Consider the following 26,438-nt stretch of genomic DNA (forward strand, 5'->3'; position numbering starts at 1 on the left):
TGTCACAAATTTGTGATTTTTTTTTTTTTATTGCCACATTTTTGGTGAGTGCTTTATGACGCAAACCTCGAAAAAATACACAGACTGAGAAAGACCGTCTGGACTGACCCAGATGGATAGAGAAAAACCTGATTCAGTCGTTTTTTTTTTTTATTGAATATTTTCTCAACAAAGGTGGTAAGCTGATAGCATTTCAACTTAAAAATGCTTAGCAACGTAATTGGGAAATCTTTCATTTGGATTCACTCTAGTTTTAGCAAAATACGCAACACATTATTCCCGCAACACGCCGACAGGTTGACAGTTATAATTTCAATTGGAAAGGGCACAGTGCAGAAGGGCCTGATTGAATGAACTCAACTCCGCCGGCGGAGTAATCTATCCTCATTACTCAGACATTCCTCTCCATTTGGAGTGTCCTCTCCGCGTGTAGGGCTAAGCCAGGACAAATTTGAAACAGCAGCACGAACCCTTTTTTTTTTTTTTTTTTTCAAGAGAGAAAGAACAAAACAGAACCCTTGCTCAGCAGAAGCTCAATGGATACTTTAACCTCCTCTTGGAAGCATATCGCTACTAGTGTAGGACACGAATCACGCTTTTCTGATAATCTGCAGTCATACTGACTCATCAGATAATTGACCTATTCTGAGTCCAGACAGCTGCAGCTTCAACCGCTCTAAAGAACCTGAGTGAGTGCTGACCTCCGCCAAGGTGAAAAAAAATGGCGGTCTAAATTGCAACATAAAGAATCCAGGCAATTTGTAGTCTTATCCGTGTACGTCAAAGGAGTGTTTGGTTTACATCCCCGCGTTTTTAAGGAAGAAAAAGAAACAGATACAGAACCTTTTTTTTTTGCATGTGCACTTGGTGGAGGTAACACTGCAACTCATCGGACCAAAAGACATCTAAACAATATTACATTACTATAATTTTCCGTCGCGGATAATTAGCTTCCAACAGACTGATTAGTCTATTTACTTCCCCATTAAAATGGGTCCCTTAACTCCCACTTAGATGTTAATTGGTGTCACTTATTCTCAGCATAATATCTCAGCCATCCAATCCTGGAGGATTTAGGAAAGTGATTTTCTGCTTAAATGATATGTAAACTATTTCTGTGCAGTACCTTTTCTCGGGCTTGGTGACGGTCTGCAGCTTGTCATCGGCAAAGGCGGAGTTGAGGGCTCGGTGTAATCTCTGGAGGACAAGCAACATATAAACTCTCACTTCTTTTTGGCCTCAAACAAATTTGGGGGATTATGTAAAAGAGATGAAATGTAATTAGGAGAAAAATTGACTTGATTGATTTGATCAATTTCAAAAAAAATGAGCCATAACTAGGACTTTTGTTCCTCCAAGGTCAGACAATTTCTGAACAAAATACAATATCCTTCTAAACATTTCGTGACGAACATCAAAGACACTTAAAAAAAATCTTGAAAAACTGATACATACTAACAACACATGGTACGTTTTTAACGAACCAGTAACTTCTTAAAAAATTCTGAATTGGACCAAGTTGAGCCAAAATCTACAGAAATAAATCCCCAACTCCATTCCTACTTATGTAAAATCTCGGGGCGCTGTCTCCCTCTCTCGGGTTTTTCATGTTGCTTGGACGATTTAAGCATGTTAGCATGCTAGGCTAATCGGACGCTAAACTGTCTATATGTGTGAATGTGAGTATGAACGTCTTGCTTGTCAATGTGTGTCATGTGACTGATTGGCAACCAAGACGAATTGATCTTGTTCACAAAGTGCTGTATAATCAGAACGTATTCTAAACGTTATAGTTTAACTCATTCACTGCCACTGACGTTTTTTTTGTCGTCAAAACTCCATTTTAAACTAGACTGGCAGTGAATGAGCTAATGTCATATTTCGACAGGATGATTTGGATTGTGCAGTGTGTGTGTGTGAGTTACCTGGCTGGTGTGCAGCCAATATTTGAAGCGTGGCTCCTTGACCCTCGGGATCACCAGCTTGTACACGATGTGTTCCGCAATGGTGGTCAACAGAGATAAGGCCACGCCCACGCACAGCATCACAAAGAGCCCGGAGAAATGCTTTATACCCATCTGTAAGGTCTGGATGGAGAAACAGAGAAACACCAAAGTGTGTTGAAAGGAGAAAGAAGACTATAAACGCGTTGCAAAAGCACTTGCAAGTTTTCAATCCAAATCAGAATGTCTTGGTAGCAAGGGTGGAGGCTGTCATTGTCCCAAAATCAACTGTGCAAGTCACATTCAGAGCACCTGCACGGTGGCCGTTTCTGCCTTTTCTCTAACCAGTATTGACTTTATGACACATAAAACCTCAATTCAGTTCTTTTCATGTGAAGTCCATAGAGCGAACATTGAGGCACAACATCGCTTCAAAGTCCGAGCAAATTGAAAGAATATATTTGTGTTAAAGAGATCCCCCCCCCCCCAAAAAAAAATGCTTTTTTAACTGCTATCTTTTTAAAGGACAAATATATAGCCCGCAGTGAATTTAAACATTCTTAATGTGAACCATCTCCAACGGTTTTATTAGTCATGTCCCTCTGGTTTACATAATTTCAAATTCAAACATTTTCGGGAGACAAGACATTACAACCACCGTCATGCAAGACCGCCGTTTATTGCGCAAAACCTTTTCTGCAACACATATTCATTCAGTTTTTTATGTTTATGATAATGACGTTAAAATCCATCCACCATTTTCTTCTGCTTATCCGGCTTTATCACGGGCCAGCGTCTTGAGCAGGGAAGTCCAGACTCCCCTCTCTCTAGGCAGTTTGTCCACATCTTCCGGTGCGATCCCAAAGTGTAGGGGGTTCAGGAGGCATCTGGTTCCATGGCAGCGCTTTGCACCCTATCCCTGAGGGGAACACCCATTTTGGGGGGGCTTGTATCCGTATTCTTGTTCGATCACAACCCGCGACCATGTGAGGTGGAAAGGTAATTCTAGAGATTCACCTTTTGGCTAAGCCCATTCTTCAGCATGACCGATACATAACAACTGACTCGGCATGATTCTTTGAATTTCTATAACTTTCTAAGGGAAAATCAACAAATGTGCCAGAATCCGTCTCTCTCAGAGTCAGGTCTGGTCAACCGGGTCAGACATCAGCATCGCTTACGCAAGATGTCCTAGTGTCACTCCCGTGCTTGGAGGACAAAAGAACTAGAAATGCTCATGGACCAGAGCAGCGGAAACACATGGTGTCCCACAGGGTATGATACTGGGCACCCTGGCAGATTCCTCCTCATGTTGGGAATGACCACGTCATGCAGGGTGTCATCTATTTTATCACTATGAGCTGTTTTGGGCTAAAAGTGGCAAAGAGGTGAAGGACATCCCTCTGCCCAACTGCAGCAAATGTTGCGGTTTCGCCGCCGGGCTGCCCAGGAACACGGACAATGTCGTGCTGCCAATGACTTTTCTCCCACAGCCACTCTTCGGTTTTTTTTTGGATGAGTGAGGCCAACCTCATCCGTTTAAATATAAATGTGCTGCAGTAGAAACTCTGTGGCTTTGTAGTAGTGGGAAATACTGGACACCGAAATTGACTAGTGGTGAACTGCAGTTCACTTAAATAACGTCATGGTGTAACACTAAAATGTAAATTACATTTATTTTGCCAGTTCTCCCTACAAATGCCACTTTTGCGTGATGTTTTCCGATTTTCCAAAACTTCAATTTTAGAATACAATATAGTTATTGTTACATTTCATGATTTCCCTCTTGAATGGAAAATAACCATGGTTTGATATGTCCTCATGTAACCTCTTATATAAGGATATGTTGTTGTCCTGAACTGTTGTACGAGTCCAGGTGCCCAACAATCTGGGCACAAGGGCGGAATCAACCTGGGATCTCTTAAGTTGAATGCCTTGTTTATACTATAGTCCTCCCTGCTTCGGAAACATGTTTTCGAGGGTGCCTGGGAGAGGGCTTGGCCAGCCCGGTTTCTCACGCTCACCCCTTTTTGTTAACAAATAAAAGACGGAGCGGCACACGGTCTGGGTAGAGTCAGCTGAGGGAAGCGTACGATCGCCCAGCCGTTAAGCAGCTCGTTCTACCCGGACCGTCGGCTCACCGGTCTAGTGTCAAGGTAAGCGCGGATGATGATTATATTATGCTGCTTAGCGTTGAAGTGTGTTGATTGCTGTTTGCGGGGAATAAAGGGCACAATTATTCTAGCACAGTATATCAGTCTCTGTGTATTCATTGTTGCCGCCGATCACTCACGATCCTGCATAAAAATATAAAAGTGAAGTAGTGTTTTCCACAAAACACCTCTCTGTACCGCTAAAACCGTCACAGTCATCTTAATTGACTGTTTTCAAGCGTGAATGTGAGACCCCTCCCTAAGAGAGGTATCATGAGTGTGCGAGTAGTAATCAACAAATGTGATCTTGCACTTTTCTTAATGGAGCTCTTTGCTCCAGATAGTGCCGATGCACATCCTCGTATGAATCTTCTTTACTGCCCCGTATGAAGCAGCTCTCAATACGGCTGCAGCGGCCGCATTATTAAGTGATGTGGGATGTAAATACATGATGGATTAAATTGGCAATCTGCCGTACAGTTACTCACTAAGATGGCTGTAATGACATTCCAGGTGGAGCCAATTACTTCCAAAGCTGGGGGAAATTGTCTGAATGTTGTCACCACAAGAGCCAGTTGGAAATTGGAGATCTCAAAGCACTTTGCCAAGCCTCAGATTCACTTTTTTGAAAACGTATCGGAGTATACCGAGGCGCTAATTTAGCCGCTTTAGCGTACAAACGTTTTTTCCTTTTTAGTTTAAAATAACCTACTTTTACCTCCAGGATGCCATCGGCCAACAGCAGAAACCAGGGTCTTCTTTTGGACCAGTTCATCATCTTACGTACTAGCTGCTAGCTAGCGCTATGCTAACCTGGGTATTTTGGTATTTCCTCTCCCTTGCTAGGACATCGTGAGAAGCCAACAGCGAGTAAACAAAGGCATTTAAACACCGCTTAGTTTGGCTCTAATGACTGATTGCTGGGGGAGAGAAAAGGTGACACAGTAAGCGACACACCAGTTAGCGTTTTTGTTTTGCCGGCGTGACCCTTTCCGATTCGAATCTGAAAAATTCGGCGTTCGATTTTAACGACTTATTCGCTTCTCTGTTCGAGTCGCCAGCGATTCCTGCACAGCCCAAGTGGTGATGATACTTTTGTTATTGATTAATCTATTAGTTGTCAATGAATTCTTCTTCAGCGGTGACCTGTGAGCTCTCATGTAGCATAGAGCTTGGCATCTTGTCACTTTTTTTTTAGACAGAGCAGGTTGCGTCTGGAAATTTGGATGCCCTTTGTTTGAATGATTGCTTTGAAAATGCTGAGCAATGTCTAAAACGCGGCAGGATGGTCAATCAATATTTTACTGCCCGTGTCACGTAAAACTTTCCGCTCATGCCGTCTTATGTTCACTTTGACAGCAACTCATAACATTGCAGAAAATGATGGCAACGTGGAGGTAATAACACGGGATCACTTGCAATGAAACATGACTTATGTTTCGTCAAATCATTTTTTTTTTTTTTTTTTTACAATTCATACTACATATTTCTCAGCCCACAGCATGGCACACCATCAGCATCATCCGTGATCTGTCTGCTGGGCCTTGCTGGGAAAGATAAAGAGTGCAAAATTGAATGGCATCGAGCTAAATGCCTGCAGTCATCATAGTACGGGGCATGATGCTGCAAAATGAAACGAACCCGGAGCAACGACTGACACCATCTATTACAAAGCTGCAGTGGGAAAGGAGCTTTACTTTATTCGCGGGATTCGTAACACTCAGACAAAAGCTACCCGCTGTTTCTTTGTTTTCTTTGCCAACTCTGGAAATTAACATAACATTTTGAGCTAATAGTTGACCCAAATACAATGCGGCTGTGCTTTGGTGGTGAAAGCTTTCTTCCGTATTGAGTATCACACATTGCTGAATTTTAAAACTACAGTGACAAAACATGTGCATCACGTTTAAAGCAAATTATTCAGCCTTTGTGAACAGCGGCGAGTTACAAGTCCCAAATCCACATTTCGAAGGCATAATAAGGTTGTACAAGCCAATCTAAGCAAGGAGACACTTTACGAGATCCCAAATCACCGCTGGCAGTTAAAACGACTGACTTGTCATGGACAACAGTGCAAGATGGACCTCGGAGGGCTGTTTGACTGCTAAGGACGGGCCAAAGTAATGGACGTACAGCTTGGTTAGCAGCTGGAGGGTCATGGGGCGGACTTTGAATTACAAGTTATTGTACACATGGTAGTGGACATTTTCACAACAAAATGACCTTGAATCGACAGCAGTATGAACAGTCTAAGCTCTTGTTTGGATGACAGAACAGCTAACAATCAAACAATAAAGGAACTCTAATATTTAACTTTCGTTTCAGTTCTCATAACAGATGGCGGAAAGTAGGGGTGGGAATCTTTGACTGTCTCACGATTTGATTCCGATTTTTTAGTTTGTAATTCAATTCAGAATCGATTTTCATTTCAGAGTCTTGTTTTGATTCAAAATGACAATAATGTGTGTTTCAATTTATAGATGTAAGAATCGTCATGATCTACTCCAGTCGGATTAGCTAATGCTAATTAGCGCGCTACTCGCTTCACTTTTATGACTCAAAAGAACGGCTATCCATAAAAAAAAGGTTCAGGAATGCATACAGAGAAGCATCTTAACATTATTCACCGGCATATGCTCTTCCTACGCTGCAAAAAAACACTTTTATCGGAATAACTTGATTGTGACTTTTTCCTTCTATTCTCTAATGTGGCTACAACTTAACAGTGTATCAGAACGCACGGAACCACACTGCCGCGAGGTGGCCAAATCGGGTACAACATGATCAGCACTCCCAATCAAGGCACACACAAATAAGGGCAATACAGTATAAAATAAATAATTACAATTAAATTGATTTTGGGACATTTAAAATCTATTCTGAATTGTACCAAATGAGAATTGCGATTCTTATGAAATGAAAGGAATGGGATGCTTAACTCTTTGACTGCCAGACGTTTTCAGAAAAGGGATGCTGTGGGTGCCAGCCGATTTAAGCATTTTTGACTGATCTTTCAAGGTCCACAGAAAATTATGTGTTTGGACTATGGAAACACACATACTACCAAATGAAAGATTGGACTCTCATCTTTCATCAGAAAAAAAAGTTTGTTTCTACCTTATTCCGTTTTTGAGTAATCAACAATAGAAAATGGTTAGTTCCACCTCTGTTTTGAAAAAAAAAAAAAAACGTATTTTAACGTCTTTGGCACTCCTCCATAGGATTTTACTAAACGTTATTTAACTTTTTTGGCAGTCAAAGAGTTAAATGCCTTCTACTGTATCTCTGATCGTGGTTTCTATCTGTGTGCCCTTTTATTCTTAGTTTGTCTCAATAATGCAGTACATTAGAGGCAGGAATCGCCAAGGCTGAAGTTCACAATAGCCACACTTGCCTGCAACAGCCCAAGTGAAGCAGACAAGCACTCTGGCAAAGTTCGTTTCAAATGTCATGATTTGTTTTGTGGAAAAAAGAAAATTACATTTCTTAACTAAGACCTCCAGTCTTGTGTGCCGTTTTGAGTAGACGGGAGTGTGGTACGCTCACATTCACACAACTGAGGTTCTTCAATTAACCTTAAGGTGTTTTTGGAATGTGAGAAAAACCCACACAAGCGCGGAAGGAACACGTAAACTCCACACGGAAGGACATGAGTTGAGATTTGAACGGAAAAGATTTCCTCACGTGTTTATTCGGTTAAGAGGAAGCCATTATTTGAGGCTGGTATATGGCTGTAATCAGGTAGCATTGACTTTTACACAAGTAGTATTTTTTCACCCCGGATGTTGTGTCCCCACAAAAAGGGAAACGGTCGATGGATCTTTTCTAGGTGCCACTCGAACGAGCTTGACAGGGAAGATGACACTCCTATATGCTACCAATTGGAACAAAAACAAAAGGTTGACATCGTCTCATTTTGTGGATCCATTTATAAAGAGATTGTTGACTGTCTTTTTCCTGACTGCTACCTTCATTCACCCCTTGGCGTAAGTTCACTTGATAAATTGATAGATATACTTTACTCTAGCCATGAGGCAAATTAACTCATTCACTGCCATAAATTCTTCTTTTTTTTTAAATTATTAAAAATTAGGGGCGACAGGCAATTAACATTTTTAATTGTAATTAATCGTATGACTTCACTAGTTAACTCACGATTAATCGCAAATTTGATATCTGTTGTAAATGTACAATGAACAAAAATTCTAGGTTTTCATACTCTTGTTAACAAAAGTGGAAAATAATGTTAAACTAATAGAAATAGCCGTCAATGGCAGTGAATGAATAAAAAAAAAGAGAAAAGATTAAGAAAAATTTGGGGCGTCAGGCGATTAAAATAAAAATCGTAATTAATCGCATGAATTCACTAGTTAACTCACGATTAATCACAAATTTCATATCTGTTCTAAATGTACAATAAAAAAAATCTAGCTTTCTTTTCATACTCTTAACAAAAGTGGAAAAAAATGCAAAACTAATAGAAACAGTTCCAATGAATTTTTGACGTTTTTAGCCGTCAATGGCAGTGAATGAGTTAAAGAAGTCAACAATTAGGAGGGATTAAATGCAAACAGAAATTGTTAATGATCTTGATAGCCTTCCTGCAAACACCTCCTAATTAAACATTAAAGATGAATTAGGAAGATAAGCGTTGGTTGATTGTTTTACAGTGAGATGGTAGTTTTCTGACATTGGAAATGACTTTTTCACATTCATAACCACATTGACATAGCTCTTATCAAACGGAGCTTAGCAAAAATGTTGGCATTCTGCTTATCATTTTGTGCAGGTCGCAGCGCTCACGTATACTGTAGAGGTACAGTACATAGAGATACGGAAACTGGGAGCAGCCAATGTGAAGTAACACATTTTGACAGCCAAACAAGACACCGGCACCCCGACGGGAAGATAGTCAGCGGCGGCAGGGCGATTGGACTCGATCCCCCGGTCACCGGGGCCCGCCCTAGTGGCCAGGAGACTAACTGGAGCAGGGCAGGCCACAAATCCCCCAGCCGAAACCCCCCGGGCCAGGGACGGAGCCCCAGGCCCAGGGGAGGGGGAGCAAGGCGGACGTGCAAACGTACTTTTAAATACGTTCCACAAGTTTGCCAGTCCAAAAAATAATAATTACGTGTAGAGATACAAAAAACTGACTCTCATTGATGTGCTGTGTAGGTGTGAGTCAACAGTACGCCGAGTGAATATAAAGAACACCAACCAAAATAAATAAACGTGACACGGAGATCAACACGACATCAACAAGCTTTAATTGAAACGCCGCCAACAACAGCGTCAGTGTTGTAAGGCGGCTGCGTTCTTACCTCAGTCATGGCAAAACTGCGCTTCCCGCACGGCACCACCTTGTACCATTTGTCATGCAGCATGTCCATGAAGCCATCCGACTTGTACTGACTAACAAGCTCGGAGAAGTTGGAGGTGAGCGGAGAGTTCTGAGGCAGGCCGATCCCATATCCTGTCGGTGAGCACACAACAATAAAAAGAGTCTGTTTTTGTCACATTTCCAGTTATTTCTATTGATCTGAGTGTTTATATAAGCCATTCATCCACAACTTCGATACTGCTCGTTCTCATTAGGGTCGCAGGTGTGCTGGAACCTTTCAGTCAGTCTTACATTCAAAGCTTTCTGTTTGCTTTGCTTTGTTAAATGTGACTAACATGAAATTCGAAAAGTAGTCAACTTAACACTCAGTGATGTGAACTGAATTGACATTGAGGCTGCATTAAGTAATTAAAAGCAGCGACGGTATGCGGGACTATCGAGGCCTGTAATGGACGTTAACCACCTTGGGGACGTTTTCATTGCGGGTGAATGATGCTTTCTAAATGGGCCTGAGATTAACAAGACACTGTGTGGGACTGTAAGCTTTTGAAAGCTAGAAGATTAACACTGTTAAAGGCAAGCTGATTGATATGAGGGCTTGCTTCTGCGCCGACACCTTTGAAAAATTGATGGATTGAAACAGATCATTGGCGGAAAGAAAACTTCAAAAGTTCTTTCTTACCTTCTATAGCAAACGGTTTGCCAACCGTCAATGTCTTGCAGTCTGCGTCAATGGAGACCTCATAGTCCAGCAGAGCTTTGTCCATGATGAACGCGTCCAGTTTCTGGGGATCGGCCCTTTAAAAACAAGATAGTAAAATACACTATAAACCGGGTTGTCCCACCGTCATTTACAAGGGAACTCTTTCACGGAGCTGTCTTACAATTTGATGGGCAAGTACACGAAAATCAATTTTAAACAGAACTTGTTTGCTAACACTTGAACTGGTTAATTTGTCACTTTTATTTGTGAATTGTAAATTCCTGAAACACTTGAATGCTACAGGGGGGGCCACAATTTTTCATCAGTGCTATTAGGGGGGCACATAGGGCCATGCACTTCCTAACCAGATATATGACCAAAAATATGTGCTTTTAACTCATTCAAGCCCCAAAACTTTTTAAAATACTTTGTTCTGCACTCCCAAAAACGTATTTAAACGTTTTTATGTTTGTTGTTTTTATGCATACAGAAGGCTTTGATACAGCTTCTGACATGAAGAGGTGACTTAAAGCAATGGTAGTTATTACAAAAAACGGCCAGCATGTGGCAGCAGAGTATAAGATATCAGCCAGGGCCACGTTGCAACAAGCTCTTTTTGCCAGTGTTTTCAACACGTTCGTGAATAATGATGAAACTTACATTATAAACTTATATACAGTATATTCTAATGCTAATTGCTGCAAAATGGAAACTTATACAAATATACTTTTTTTTCCTGATGAAAGAAGAGACTTTTTTTTGGTCTTTCTTTTGGTAGGTTCCATATTTTTTATAGCAATAGAACACAATATTCTGTGGGCCTTACAAAATCAGTCAAAATCATGTAAAACAGCCGGGAGCAAAGGGGGTTACTTCAGTGTTAATTAGTTAATATACATCGTTTTTTTTTTTATGCTTGCATAAAAGATACACTATCCAACCCCTAACCTATCAACAAAGGGTGTGATGCACAAAAAAAAAAATTTTTTTTTCATTTTTCAGGAGAGCTCAGTATTGTTCATTCGATTTGACATCATCATTGCTCTCCTTTTTTAAAAAAAAACAAACAAATAAATTAAAACATTTTTAATAAATGTTTTTTTTAATATATATACATATATACACATATACACACACATATATATATATATATATATATATTTTTTTTTTTTTTGTATGTGGGTGAGTATGTGTATGTGCGTGTGTGTGTGCGTGCGTGCGTGCGAGGGTGTGTGTACAAAAAATAATCACATACTGTAATCCACCCCCCCCCCCAGTGCATAGGGTTCTCGTACATAAAAATTAACATTCAAGGATGGCACAAAACTGAGGTACAAAAAACCCAAATTAATTAAGTGCAAGAACTTTTTAAAAATATTTTTTTATGAAATTCAACTCACTCAAAATGTTTATATTATGGAGGTACTATGTTTAGCATGTTTAGCATTCCAAATCTGCCTCCAAAAATATTAGAAATATTCACGCTGTACAGGGCAGTATTTTTCTTCTCAATGATTTTAGATTTCCCCCCAATTTTTGAGAAAAAAAAATCAAAAGTAATTTAGGGAAAAAAATACATCCTTATAATATTCATTTAACATTTCATTTACAAACTGCCTTAAACGCTCGACAGGTTTTCAAATCTAAACATTTTCATTTCTTGTTAACATGATCTTTTAAACCCACCACACACACAAAAGCCAGCCCATTTACCCCAGTTTGGAATTGCATCGACATTTCTGTAGCATTGCTTCATTGGATACAACGCGGGAGGGAGCAATTCTATTCATGCTACAACTCCGAGGTTGATTGCGCTAACGTCTTTTGCATCTTGATGCTTGCAGGCAGGTTAATAAGAAAAACCTGTGCTTGAAATTGCTTTTGTTTTGTATTCATCATCAGCCAGTTGAGCCATGAAAATCTCAATCCTGATGGAGGTGATACCATCAGCGCCGCCATTCTAATATGTCCTCCAACCGTTGATGATGCGCCAGTAATAGCACCGCGAATTAGCTGCAGTTAGTATTTCTAGCGTCTGTTATGAAGACATTTTATTTGTATTTCGGTTGCTGCGATCAGCGGAGAATTGAGTCCCCGCAATGTTATTATTATTATATTATTACGTGACTGATAAGAATAAATAGTCGTTTCGTTCGGGGCGTGAATCCTTAAGTTGCACATTTCCGGCTCCTGAGCTGTAATTTCCTAAGGTTGACATTTTCCTTGAACCTTCTAATCAGCATTTGAGAGGCTCAGCTGGAGAAAAAAAAAAAAAAAAAAAACTTGTTTCATCCATTTAAATGGTGTTCTCTCCAACCCCTGTTTGTATCCAAGCTGCCATTTCTCACTTTATTTTTGCTTTGCTCAGTGGGGACGCCGGTGGAATGTCGAAGCAGCTTAGGATGACAGCGATGGCGGTGTTGGGGGTGCCGAAAAAAGAAGGAGATAGGAGCTGAATGTGAAGTGAAGGCAGACTCGCAGTAGAAAATGACAGCAGCATTGTTTTTTTTTTTGGGTGTATTTTTTTTCATTCCCATTCACTTGACATTTATGTGATATTTCCAGAGACAATAAACCATCTCCTAAGAAAGATGCTGGGATCATGACTGTGCAAATATTATGTTTGTATATATAAATGAATAACATGCTAGTATGCAAAAAAATGGAATTACTTGAGATTGTGTATGCCGTCTGGCGTTGCTGGGACGTTGTATCGTCGCATGTACTCGTGCATCTCAGGAAAGCTCTTTTTGACGTAGTCCTCAGCGCTGCTTTCTCTTACTGTAGCAAATCGGAATCCCTGAGAGGGATGGTGCAACTGCAAGAAAGATAGGGGAGACATTTAAGCTTTAATATCAACCCCCCCCACCACCACCACCACTTCAGTCTGCTATTGATTTTCTACAGTTACGCAACATTTTCTATAATATTAGAGTACCTGCATTTAGCATTACAAAGTAAAAAAATTATCTAAAAGTTTCTTTTTGCTTTTTTTTTTTGGACAACACAGTGAGTCACTGTTGAATTCATTTTTACCGTATTACCTCAAATAATGGCCTCCACTCTAACAGATGCTACCGGGGAAAGTTTTGATATAATCAGTGCCGATTGAAGATAAAAAAAATAATAAAATAATAAAATTAATCGAATACAAGCAGGCTCAAGTCTTTTTTTTCTTATTTTTTTTTCTGAGAGTGCTCAATATTGTCCATTCAGTAATTTTACCGATTCGACATGTCATCATCATTGCTCTCTTGCGTTCTTTTATTTTTATTTTTTATTTTTATTTTGTATGTGCGTAAGTACGTGCATGTGTGTGTGTGTGCATGTGTGCATGTGTGCGTGCGTGTGAGTGTGTACTCATTAGTTCCCCTAAAACCTATTAAAAATCCCATACCGTTCACCTAAACCGAATACTTCAGAATCCAGCTAGAGTCGCGAGGTTGGCAGGGGACCCGAGGAAGGATCAAAGAAAAGAAAGGAAAGTGAAATCCAGCGCCGACCAGACATCACCTACTACCCACCGGGTTACCAACAACAGGTAAAAAGGGGTTAATAAATTAGATAATGCCATTTTGTTTGCCATCGCTTTGCTAATAGTGTACTTCCATCTCATGCTAGCTAACTGCGATGAATGGCCCATTCATTCTAGTCATATCTAAAAAGCACAACGACACAAAAATCTTGTAATTCTTGACACATCTAAACAATTTTTTTTTTGTTAGGTTTGTTCCTGTTTGTATTATGTATATGTTGAGCAAGGATCTGGATATACCGTATGCGCGTTTAATTTTATGAACCCATGACTGTGGATGGCGTTGTTGGCTTGCAATTTGCGAAAATAATGTATATAACCGACATTGATTGCAAGAAGGCAATCTATTCTTCCATCTATTTTCATAATGCTTTAACCAGTCATGAGAGTTCTGGAGCCGATCCCATCTGACCCGGGACGAAAGGCAGACTGGCCCCTGAAGTGGTTACCAGTCAGTCACAGAGCATACATTATAGAGACAAACAAGCATTCCCACTGTCACTGAGGGGGGGCTGAACCCCCGCTGCCTGCACACGAGTCAAGCTAAAACGCTGCTAAGACATTTCAACATTGGCCCAAAAAGGGGCTGAATAAACAAAAGAGAAGAATGATCGGATTTTGGATGACAAGTTGAGAGCATCCCTCGCTGAAGAGTGGAAAAACAAACTTGGCAAGAAGTTGGGAAGAAAGTTTTTACAGTGGGTTTATTCCGTGCAGGTAGAAGCCCATGAATATTTTAAATGATAAAAATGTGTTCATACTTATAAAGATAATAAACACCTCACGGTGAGTAGTATTTTCTGAATGGTATTTTACATTATTTTAAATTACAAAGTTTTTATAAAATTTATTTTATTTTTATTTATTTTTTTGCATTTTGTATTGTCTGCATTCAGCTTCATCCCATAAACGTAAAAAACACTTATGTCCATTTTTGTCTTATTGTTATTATTATTATTATTATTTATTCAGTTGTTATTTATTTATTTTACCTTTGTGTTTGGGATGTCTGCATTCCGCTTCATCCCATAAAAGTAAAAAACACTTATGTCCATTTTTGTCTTATTGTTATTATTATTATTATTATTTATTCAGTTGTTATTTATTTATTTTACCTTTGTGTTTGGGATGTCTGCATTCCGCTTCATCCCATAAAAGTAAAAAACACTTATGTCCATTTTCGTCTTATTATTATTATTATTTATTCAGTTGTTTATTTATTTATTTTAAGTTTGTGTGCATTCCGCTTCATACCATAAAAGTAAAAAACACTTATGTCCATTTTTGTCTTATTATTATTATTATTATTATTATTTATTCAGTTGTTTATTTATTTATTTTAAGTTTGTGTGCATTCCGCTACATACCATAAAAGTAAAAAACACTTATGTCCATTTTTGTCTTATTATTATTATTATTATTATTTATTCAGTTGTTTATTTATTTATTTTAAGTTTGTGTGCATTCCGCTTCATCTCATAAAAGTAAAAAACACTTATGTCCATTTTTGTCTTCTTCTTCTTCTTCTTATTATTATTATTATTTATTCAGTTGTTTATTTATTTATTTTAAGTTTGTGTGCATTCCGCTTCATACCATAAAATTAAAAAACACTTATGTCCATTTTTGTCTTCTTCTTCTTCTTATTATTATTATTTATTCAGTTGTTTATTTATTTATTTTAAGTTTGTGTGCATTCCGCTACATACCATAAAAGTAAAAAACACTTATGTCCATTTTTGTCTTATTATTATTATTATTATTATTATTATTTATTCAGTTGTTTATTTATTTATTTTAAGTTTGTGTGCATTCCGCTTCATCTCATAAAAGTAAAAAACACTTATGTCCATTTTTGTCTTCTTCTTCTTCTTCTTCTTATTATTATTATTTATTCAGTTGTTTATTTATTTATTTTAAGTTTGTGTGCATTCCGCTTCATACCATAAAATTAAAAAACACTTATGTCCATTTTTGTCTTCTTCTTCTTATTATTATTATTATTTATTCAGTTGTTTATTTATTTATTTTAAGTTTGTGTGCATTCCGCTTCATACCATAAAAGTAAAAAACACTTATGTCCATTTTTGTCTTATTATTATTATTATTATTATTATTTATTCAGTTGTTTATTTATTTATTTTAAGTTTGTGTACATTCCGCTTCATACCATAAAAGTAAAAATGTAAAAAATATATATATTTAAAGACAAAAATGGACATAAGTGTTTTTCACCGGACAGCGGCGAACTGCATGTAGATGAAAATTATCCAAATGGCAAAAAAAAAAAAAAAAAAAACTCTAACGTCTAAGAATTTACCAGAACCATACAAACACAACTCAATTAACAAATTGACAAATATCACAATACTGTCAGTGGGTTTGTACTTGATTGACTAGAATGGTAGTCCAGGGCAAAACAGCACACCTTAAAAAACTTAGAGGACAAGTTTTTGAATGCTAAATTGAAAAGAAAGACACAAAAATTGCCACTAGACACGATCAGTGACGAGTCAGTCAACCCGTTTAACGTGACTAATACCTTTGGGTCGTGGATCCCCGACAGCTGCTCATAGGTCTTCTCACCAACCATGACCGCCGCCAGATTAGCCGTGTAGGTGGACAGGCAGAAGAGACAGAAAATGGCCCAAAGGTTCATCAGCAGACGGCCCGTCCAGCACTTGGGGGGCTTGATGGCGACGGTTCTCCCAAAAAGTATAGCGTAGCACACGTTGAGAGCCGAGGAGAAGGAGAAGACGCGATCCCGGTTGCGTCCGCGCGGCGTCATGCCGAATGGGCTGTGCCACTCGTACAAGGTGAGGAAGATGGCGGTGACGTGGAGGGACACAAAGATGCCGAGCCACATCGACCAGTGGAGAGGCCACATGAAGGCCCCGATGGGTGCTGCGGTGTCACGGGTGCGGACCTAAACGCACAAACAGAAACGTATAATAACACATTCAAAGTTACATTAATAGAAGTTATTGCATTAATCGTGACATTCATGTGTATGAAAAATCCTGCCAGGCTACGGCCAATTAATTCCACAAGATGTATCTAAATAAAATGAATTACATTCAAATGAATGTACAGTAGTAAATAAATCATTTAGATAAATTTGGGTAATTTTATGTCTCCACTCTCCTCTCATCAAAATTAATATTAACAACATTTTTAAAGTGTAAATGAATCTCAGTGAATAATAAACTAGATCGGGTCAACCAACATGGTAGCCCCCCCAAGGACCACATGATTATTCAACAGAGCTGTTCCAAAAATAGCTTACCAGTGATGGGGCATTGTGATTTTCTAGGAATGTTGTATAAGTTGTAAAATGTTGTATACATTTGAAAATGTAAGCAATGGAGAGATTTATAGAAATAAAGTGTTTGTTGCCTAATTATTGTGGGAAATCACTAACATGATCAGTGTCTTCATTAATGAATGTCATTAATGATAATAACTAGGGCTGTCAATAACAAATCATTTTAGAATTGATTATCTTATCCATTATTGTATCGATTACTCGGCGAAACATCCCGTTCCCTGATGTGAGGAAGACATTTTTGTGTCGACCAATTTTTGTGGTCGACTTAGCTGATAATTAGCTGATAACAAACACACTCGGAAGAACACACATTAAGTAATCACTTATATGAGATCTCAAAAATTAATTGCAGAGATACTCAACTCATTCACTCCCAGCCATTCTCACTGAAGCAACCCCCTTCGCTCCCGTGTTTTACCGGATTTTGACTGATTTTGCAAGGCCCACAGAATATTGTGTTCTGTTTTTACAAAAACATGGAGCCTACCAAAAGAAAGATTAGAGTCTCTTCTTTTATGAGGGAAAAACAGTTTCTATCTGTTTCCATTTGGCAGCAATTAGCATTAGAATATAGCTAAGTTTCATCATTAAAATCTGTTTAAAACACTGGGGAAAACAAGCAAAATGGCCCTGGTTGATCTCTTATACTCTGCTGCCACCTGCTGGCCGTTTTTTGTAATAACTACCATTGCTTTCAGCAACCTCTTCAGGTCACATGCTGCATCAAATCATTCTGTATGGTCTAGCATAAAAAAAAAAAACTAAAAAAAAAACATATAAATGCGTTTTTGGGACCATGGCAATATTTAAGATGCAAGGAAGCAAATGTGTTAAATTAGACAAACAGATGCATTGATAGAATTGTGAGGATATACCAGGAAATAAATCACAACATCCATTTGTGACAGAAGACAGTGTAATCACAAGGCCTTTCGTCAGATACTGAGGTCAAGTAAAATAATATCATTATAAGGTGACCAATCGAATCTCATGTGGATAATTGGAAGGCATGTAGTAAAAGGACAGCTTCGTGATGAGAGCGGGTTGAGGTGAGGTCAATGACAGAGGATGGAACAAAGCGTAACAGCGGAGTGAAATATAAGGAATAGACACAAAGACAAAAACTGACCAGAATTCCCAGGCTGGTGGAGAAGAAGGGCGAGGTGAAGTCGATGACTTGGCTTCTCGCTGAATTAATGCTAAAAGACGTCACAGCGAGGTGAGCAGCACCGCTAAGCAGGTCGCCCACTAATCCCGTCCAGCGACCGTTCTTAAAGCCTCCGTATTTCCCATCTCCAACAATGTAGAGGTCAAAGGTGAATCCCATATCCTCTGCCAGCTTCTCCAGCAAGTCGATACAGTAACCATAGCAGCATTTCTTTGAGTCCGTGGGGACCGATCCATTTGGTCCTGCAAGATTTTGGAAAAAACTCTGTAAAACCCCCGAGTCATTGGTGAGTGGGTCGAGGCACAACTGGCCAGCGGGACACAGCCCGTCTCCGTCCACCTCCCGGGTGAATACAAACGGGTGCTCCACCAGCGTCACCACTCGCAAATGGAGCCTGGTGGGTCTGCGCCAGTCGCCTCCCCCTCCCGAACCCTGGCGGCTCGTCCAAGCCCCCTGGTCCATCAGGACTTTCCCTCTGCGCCAACGTCCGAGTCTCGTCCAGGTTGGCTGGCCCAGAGGGTCCAGCTGGAGGGACCAGATGTAGTGATGGGCCTCTGAGATGACATTTTGGCTCTGACGGTCTCTGGATATAAAACCGCTCTGGCCCTCAAAGGATGTGTTGGAAAGAAATCTGAAGGGGACGAAACAAAAATATGAATTCATCACGGGAAGAAAAACTTTAATGAAGGTTAAAATTAGTGATCGATGAATTTGTTTTTTTCAAGGCCGAGGCCAAGGAGACTGATATTTCAAGCCGATATTCATTTGCAGGAAAAGAGAAAATATTACCATCGAAATTTAAAAGAGAAAACAACTTTTACTTTTAACTCATTCACTCCCAGCCATTTACACTGAAGCAACCCCCTTTGCTCCCATCTGATTTTGCAAGGCCCACAGAATATTGTGTTCTATTGCATTAACTCATTCACTGCCATTGACGGCTATAGACGTCAAAAATTCATTTGAACTATTTCTATTAGTTTAACATTTTTTTCTACTTTTGTTAACAAGAGTATGGAAACCTAGATTTTTTTATTGTACATTTAGAACAGATATAAAATTTGTGATTAATTGTGAGTTAACTAGTGAAGTCATGCGGCTCCCCAAATTTTTTATTATCTTTAAGCCGCATCAGGCGATTACATTTTTTGATTGTAATTAATCGCATGACTTCAATAGTTAACTCACGATTAATCACACATTTTATATCTGTTCCAAATGTACAATAAAACATTTTTTTCTAGGTTTTCATACTCTTGTTAACAAAAGTGGGAAAAAAAAGTTAAACTAATAGAAATATGGAATATGAATTTTTGACGTCTATAGCCGTCAATGGCAGTGAATGTGTTAAAAAAATATGGAAAGATTAGAGTTTCTTCTTTCATCAAGTAAAAAAAAAAAGTGTATTTCTATCTGTGTTCATTTTGCAGCAATTAGCATTAGAATACAGCTAAGTTTCATCATCACAAATCTGTTTAGAACTGTGGGTAAATGAGCTTGTTTGCAACATGGCCCTGGTTGATCTCTTATACTCTGCTGCCACCCGCTGGTCGTTTTTGTAAGTACTACCACTGCTCCACCTCTTCTCTGCAGTTCAGAGGCTGAATCAAAGCCTTCTGTATGCTCGAGCATTAAAAAACATTAACATAAAAAACGTATAAATACGTCATTGGGACACTTAAAACGTTTAAAATAGAACGTATTTATACGTTTTGGGGCGCAAATTAGTTCATTTTAAACATATAAGGAATTGACAGCTACAAAAATTGCAGGAAGCTTCCCGGGTCATCAGCATGTGTGAAGCTAAATTAAAAACTAAGCAAATAAATTGTTCGCTAAAGTTTTCTACTATAAATAAAGTTTTCCAAAATTTCAACATTATTTCTTAACTTATTTTATTTAAAATTTTCAAAAATAAGTCGGGTTTCACCAGTGTCAGCATCATTTTTTTTTTTTTATAAAGTAGACATTAATATTAATCCATAAATTAAAGTTGCCTGAATCTCACATAGCGACAAATGCATGCCAATGTAGCTAACTTGGGGTTTTCATCAGGGTTGTGTAAAAGGTTTCAAAAGGTCTTTGCTGACAATGAAAAATTGTCTAAATATGTTCAAAACTGTCTGTACCGATAATCGGCCCGGCCGATAACCGGTCTATACCTAGTTAAAAAAGAAAACAGCAAATTAAACAACCCAAGTTTAAACTAAACATAAAGTTTAATCCATCCCCTTTTATTTTATTTTATTTTATTTTATTTTATTTTATTTTATTTTATTTTATTTCATTTTATTTTATTTTATTTTATTTTTTATTTTTTATTTTTTATTTTTTATTTTTTATTTTTTATTTTTTATTTTTTATTTTTTATTTTTTATTTTTTATTTTTTTAATCCATCCATTGTCTACTGCTTATTCTGCTCAGGAATAAGCTAAAACCCCCAAATCGATCAAACCCCAGGGGTTCGGCGGAGATCAACTGTCCTGGTTGTACCCCAACAATAAGTCACCGCCACCTTCCACATGAGAGTGAACAGAATAAGTAGCAATAGAAAATAGATTGAAAGCTGTCAACAGCATCAGCAACAGACACAAGCCAATTTCACACCGTCTTCCAAGTAAATTGACGCGTAACAGGAGAGCCAAGAATGATTTGGCTGTCTTTTAGACAGAAGTCACCAAAGCGAAGTACGCAATGCTCACCTCGCATTGCGATAACCGGAATGTTTGGTGACGTCAACACAAGCGGCATCATTTGCTTTCGACACAAGAGACCGAAGGAAATTAAGTCACGGATGATAATCTCCACTTTCTGCTTATCCACCGGCTGCATTCCACCTCTGTTAAGCCTCTGATACTAGCTCGGAAGACAGCAAATTTGCAAATCGATCCACTCGTGAGGACAACATGAAAAGGTCTCACGGCAATAAATGAACCAACTGCACGTTTAAGGTCATCAAATGTTAGCTTGAGTTGAAATTGCAGTACATATTCTTTCAGTGAAATTTTTTACCGTATGTGTTGTTATGATTTGGGATTTTTTTTGCACACCAATCCGAGTCTAAATTACTTGATTTTGAGTCCCGGTTACAAAACAGGAAAAAAAAGAAGGTCCACATGCAAATTGTCTCAATTTTCTTTTTTTTTTTAATTTCATATGGCTTTTCAATGGTTCAACTCAAGTAAAGAACTAAAATGTTTTATTCACGATTTTTTAGAACATTTTAAAATATGATATTTTTCACCCGATCACCTGAAAATCACATGATCAGCCCTGATTTCCAATCATGTTGATCGACTTGGGACAACTCTAGTTATTATTAAAATAAAAATAAAAATCTGTTGACAGGATTTCTTTCTTTTTTAAACTGCCTCACTTGTTAGATTATTTTATTTTATTTTTATTATTATTATTTTTTAAATAATACATGTTAAGGTGTTTATGTGTCAAAGTGATTGGTTATTGAACGTTATATTTATTTTTAGGGATGGGCAAGTACTGATAACAGGTATTTGTATCAGCCCAATACGAGGTCTTTTTATTTCAAGGTATCGTCCCTCTTGTGGCTGTTTTGCAATCAGGAATAAGAAATGAGCAATTAAAAGAATCGAAAATTGTCATCAATTTGAATGAAAAATGCTATTTTGAGATATATATATGTTTCTTCAAAATGATCTGTCATTGTTTTTTATTTTGAAATGTTATGTCTCAAAAGTACTAGTGGTATCGGTACTTGGTATTAGTGCTCAAGAGTCAATTACTTGTACAGGTATCGGTCTGAAGAACAGTGGTATCAAGCATCCCTATTAACTCATTCACTGCCATTGACGGCTTTCAACGTCAAAAATTCATTTGAGCTATTTCTATTAGTTTCATATTTTTTTCCACTTTTGTTAACAAGAGTATGAAAACCTAGAATTTTTTTTTAATTGTACGTTTGGAACGGATATAACATTTGTGATTAATCGTGAGTTAACTATTGAAGTCATGCGATTAATTACAATTAAAAATATTTCCTTTTTTTTGATTACTTAATTATTTAAACTCAAGATTAATCACAAATTTTATATCTGTTCAATATGTACAATACATTTTTTTCCTAGGTTTTCATACTCTTGTTAACAAAAGTGGAAAAAAAAAGTGAAACTAATAGAGAGAGTTCAAATGAATTTTTGACGTCTATAGCCGTCAATGGCAGTGAATGAGTTAAAATGCTTGATTAATACACATTATATTTATATTTAATACAGAGCTGTATTTGCCAAATGGATATTTAAAATTCATTAATTTCTCCAGAATGAATGAATGTGTTTTTTTGATAAGCAATTATTATTATTATTTTTATCTAAAAATGAGGTGTGCCGTTTTGGTGGCCTGATTGTGTGTGTACGTGCGTGTTTGTGTGAAAGTGAGTGTTACAGCAGAGGACAGAGCACGGCCCCACCATCACGCCATGCCTCTAAGTGAGCCACGCTACTGGCGGTCCGACAGCGTCAGGAACCAGAAACAGACACGCACACCAACACCAAGTCATGTTTTCCATCACATCAGCGGACACAACAATGAAGTCAATTCCCAAAAAGCTTGACCTTAACGTACAAGGTGTGTACAGGCCACACACGCACACGCGCTCTTCTCCACGCTTGTAGGGACGGAGGTGAGAAGCAAATGTAGTCACGTATCGTCTAAAAGCCGCTTCACACCTCTGCGATGCAATCACATCGACTTGTTTTGTGGAAAGGATGAACAGGTCAAATGTTTGGTGCTGTGAGATTTCAGCTTTGCTTTTAACGTTTCTTGTCAATAATATGTTATGTCACCTCTCTAGTCTAAACATGACATTCTGATTAATATTATATTTATGGGATATGAGTTGTGCAGCAAAATCCAGCTGTTTTTATTAGGGGTGTCAAAAATATTTTTGAGTTAATTTAAAGTTCCTTTAACGGCACAAATTTTTTAAACATGCCATTAATGACCGCCCCTTACTTGGAAAACCTGTGCTGGGGGAATTCCAGTCACAACGCAGCAGACACAGCACAAAATTTAGCAGTAATAAATTAAATAATAATGCATATATTTGTGGAGACTGGGGTCAAGTTGTATTTTACAATTTTAAAAAATGTGCAAAATTTCACAAGTTACTTCATGTTAAAGATGAGATAGCTCATGTGAGCTGTCACCAACGTCTTTCAAATGCAATTATGCCATCTAGTGGCAGAAATATGACCACAACACAAATCAATATCACACTCGTTTTTTTTTTTTACTGTACAGTACATCTTTTTAATTTTAACTCAATTTTATGAATTATTATAAAATTACTGTATTAATGGGTAAAAGTTGTAGCCATATTTCTATTAGTTTAACATTTTTTCCTCTTTCATGTTAGCAAGAGTATGAAAAATATTTTATTGTGCATTTAGAACAGATATAAAATGTGCTATTAATCGTGAGTTAACCATTGAAGTACGATTTAAAATTACGATTAAAAGTTTTAATTGCCTCACACCCCTAGTTTTTATCCATCTCAGGGGGCGGCCATTTTGCCACTTGCCTGTCGACTGAAGATGACATCACAGTTGCTCAGGGCTCAGGAAACGTGATTGGTTGTTACCTGAGACCTGAGCAACTGTGATGTCATCTTCAGTCGACGGCAAGTGGCAAAATGGCCGCCTTGTGATGTTGATAAAAACTGCTAGATTTTGCTGCTTAACTCATATTCCCCAATATTAACCATAATACCTTATTTAGACTAATGGGGCTGCGAAAAACATGTTATTGTCAAGAAATGTTTTTTTTTTGGGGTTGACTTTCTTTTCATTTCTTGTTGTCTTATAAGCAGTGTTCTCTTTAATTCGGCTCTTGTTTGACTTTTAATGCGAACTTGCAGACTATGAGAATAGAAAGGAGCTGAGTTGGTAGACTTTGTCAGTGACGCGCAGTCACGACTTTAGAAGATGGCCTCTCACGGTTGTCTCTTTCATCTCCGACGCCCGCCCTGACGTCGCTGTCTCGCACAACTACAACACGCAATGTGACATACAACAACAAAAATGGCTCCAACTATCAAAGAGTCTCGCTGACAAATGCGATGAAGGTCCATGACGATAATCACAGAACTTTGGTTTCGTGGGACCTGATGGGCCACTCGTTCTCATGCATCGGCAGTGGGCGTTGTCTTTGATTTCAGTCGCAAGGATCCCAAATGAGTCCTTAACAGATGACAGCATCTCTCAAACGCTTCTTCATCAGAGAAAGTGGAGCTTGTCCAAGACGTACACGGCTTGATATCACACCCAATTTGTGGTGCTTTTATAATGATTGACAATGAAGACATTTACTGCCACTGATAAGTAGAGATAATTAAAATGGACACAAAATTGCCATGCCATGTAAAAGTACATCTGTTAAAAAGGCCAGGTTGTGTTACATGTGTGCAGTTCCAGCACCCTCTGGTGGTTAGTTTTTATTAGTGCAGTTTAATTTTAATTAGGCATATTTTGGCCACCTACGTTTAAGACCCACGCTAATCGCCAGATGAAGGTGAACGTAACATTAGGGCTGGGTTAAAAAAAATTGAATAATCAATATTGAATCTATTTTTTTTTTCGAGTCTGATGTCGATGAATAAAACCATGAATTTATTATTTTAATATCTTTTTTTTCCCCCATAAATTCATAAGAAAATAATATTTTAGGACACATTTTTTTTGGTATCTTACCGTTTTCTTGAAATTTACTATTCACATTTTTTTATTAGTATTAGTATTTTTTTTATTGCACATTCAGAATATTTTTATTTTATATTTGCTATTATTGAATACAACTATGAAGATATTACTTTACACTATTCTGTACAAAAACACAATATTTGAGTTTTTTGTTTTTTATATCGTGAGTTTTTATACACTATAATGAGTTTTTTTTTTTAATTATTATTATTTAATTTGATATTTATCATGTCATGAAGTTCATATCATGATTATGTTGTATCATGATGTTTGGATATTGTTACATACTGATAAGCTGGGAAAAAAGCCAACAGTTACACCAAGACAGCAGTACAAAAAAAAAAGTCATGTTGTAGGGAAAGAATCCACAACAACTTAAATAAGGAAAAGTCTGGCCAATTAAAAAAAATCTGTTTTGTTTGTAAAAAAAAAGAAGAAAAAATCAAAAAAAAAAAGGTAAACTAATGAAGTATAAAGTATCATATTCAACTACATGTGGATATTTTTTTTGATAGAAATGTAGATTAGGATTTAGCACGTATACAGTATGCGGTATGATTAAGATTCTTGTTTCTGATTATTCACATTATAGCAACTCAGATCCAAGCATTTGGTGCTGTTCCACTTCATAAACCTGATTTATTCTGTGTTTAAATACTCATGGATTTTTAGTGCAAATACATTCTTCTGCTTCATTTCACTCATTTGCATGGAAGCTACTTTTATCACTGAGGGATGCTTCGCCCTTTAAACACAATTCAACTCCCAAGTTCACAAGTAATCATAAAGTGTAACTTTCTTTTCAGGGTCGCCGCCATCGACGGCTCCTACTCGCCACATAAAAATGACGTTTTTATTATTTCCCGCGCCGATTCTTAAATGGAAGACTGATGGCATTTGAGAGCTGATATTTTAAGCCGGAGAGTGACAGCGGGGTGAATCAAATCGGTTTCTCACCATCGCGACCTCATCGGCTGCCATGTCAGCTCTGTGTTCTTGATGCCAGAAGATACGCAAAGGAAGGAAGCGCGGCTGCTTTTATGGCGGCTTTTAAAAACAAATCTCACACCCCCCCAGAGCAAACAGGAAAGTGTTTGACTTACACAAGGCTTGTTCAATGCAACCCACGCCGGGAACATTTATTATGTACGATTTTCTATCTTTGTAACTCAGCTAAGCCGCAACATTAAGGGTACTAAACGCACCTCTGTGAAGTGATCGCGGTAAAAAGAGGTCATCTCAGTTAGGTGGGAACAACAAAAGCAGATAACTTCATGACATTGATCTCTTGCCGGTTGCTAATTGACTCATTCAGGTGATTGCTGTTATAATAGCTTTCACAGGATATGTATACAATACTACGGTATTCCCCTGTGTAAGATCTCTATCTGTAATGTTTAGATATATGTTTGCAAAAATCTCTCTTGGCAGCTGTTTTGGTCTGTCAGAGCAGCTAATTTTAGGTTGTCTGTTTCATGTTTGAACAGCTCTGAAATCAAATATTAAGGGTTAATGTTCCATTAATATAACAT

At 38.0% G+C, this 26,438-nt stretch overlaps 1 protein-coding gene across 3 annotated transcripts in view; it reads right to left on the reverse strand.

The window, feature by feature from the left end:
- Nucleotides 1–26,438, reverse strand: part of grin3a (glutamate receptor, ionotropic, N-methyl-D-aspartate 3A) — a 113,251-nt gene that overhangs the window by 5,459 nt on the left and 81,354 nt on the right. For all 3 annotated transcript variants that reach the window (XM_077543089.1, XM_077543088.1, XM_077543087.1), the window contains 7 exons: nucleotides 18,133–18,802; nucleotides 16,218–16,601; nucleotides 12,813–12,958; nucleotides 10,120–10,235; nucleotides 9,418–9,569; nucleotides 1,926–2,087; nucleotides 1,127–1,197 (listed from right to left, as the gene is read on the reverse strand). In XM_077543089.1, the coding sequence (XP_077399215.1) occupies nucleotides 1,127–1,197; nucleotides 1,926–2,087; nucleotides 9,418–9,569; nucleotides 10,120–10,235; nucleotides 12,813–12,958; nucleotides 16,218–16,601; nucleotides 18,133–18,802 (1,701 nt within the window). The remainder of the gene's footprint in view (nucleotides 1–1,126; nucleotides 1,198–1,925; nucleotides 2,088–9,417; nucleotides 9,570–10,119; nucleotides 10,236–12,812; nucleotides 12,959–16,217; nucleotides 16,602–18,132; nucleotides 18,803–26,438) is intronic.

This window comes from Vanacampus margaritifer, chromosome 14 (genome assembly GCF_051991255.1).
Source record: "Vanacampus margaritifer isolate UIUO_Vmar chromosome 14, RoL_Vmar_1.0, whole genome shotgun sequence".
NCBI lineage: Eukaryota > Metazoa > Chordata > Actinopteri > Syngnathiformes > Syngnathidae > Vanacampus > Vanacampus margaritifer.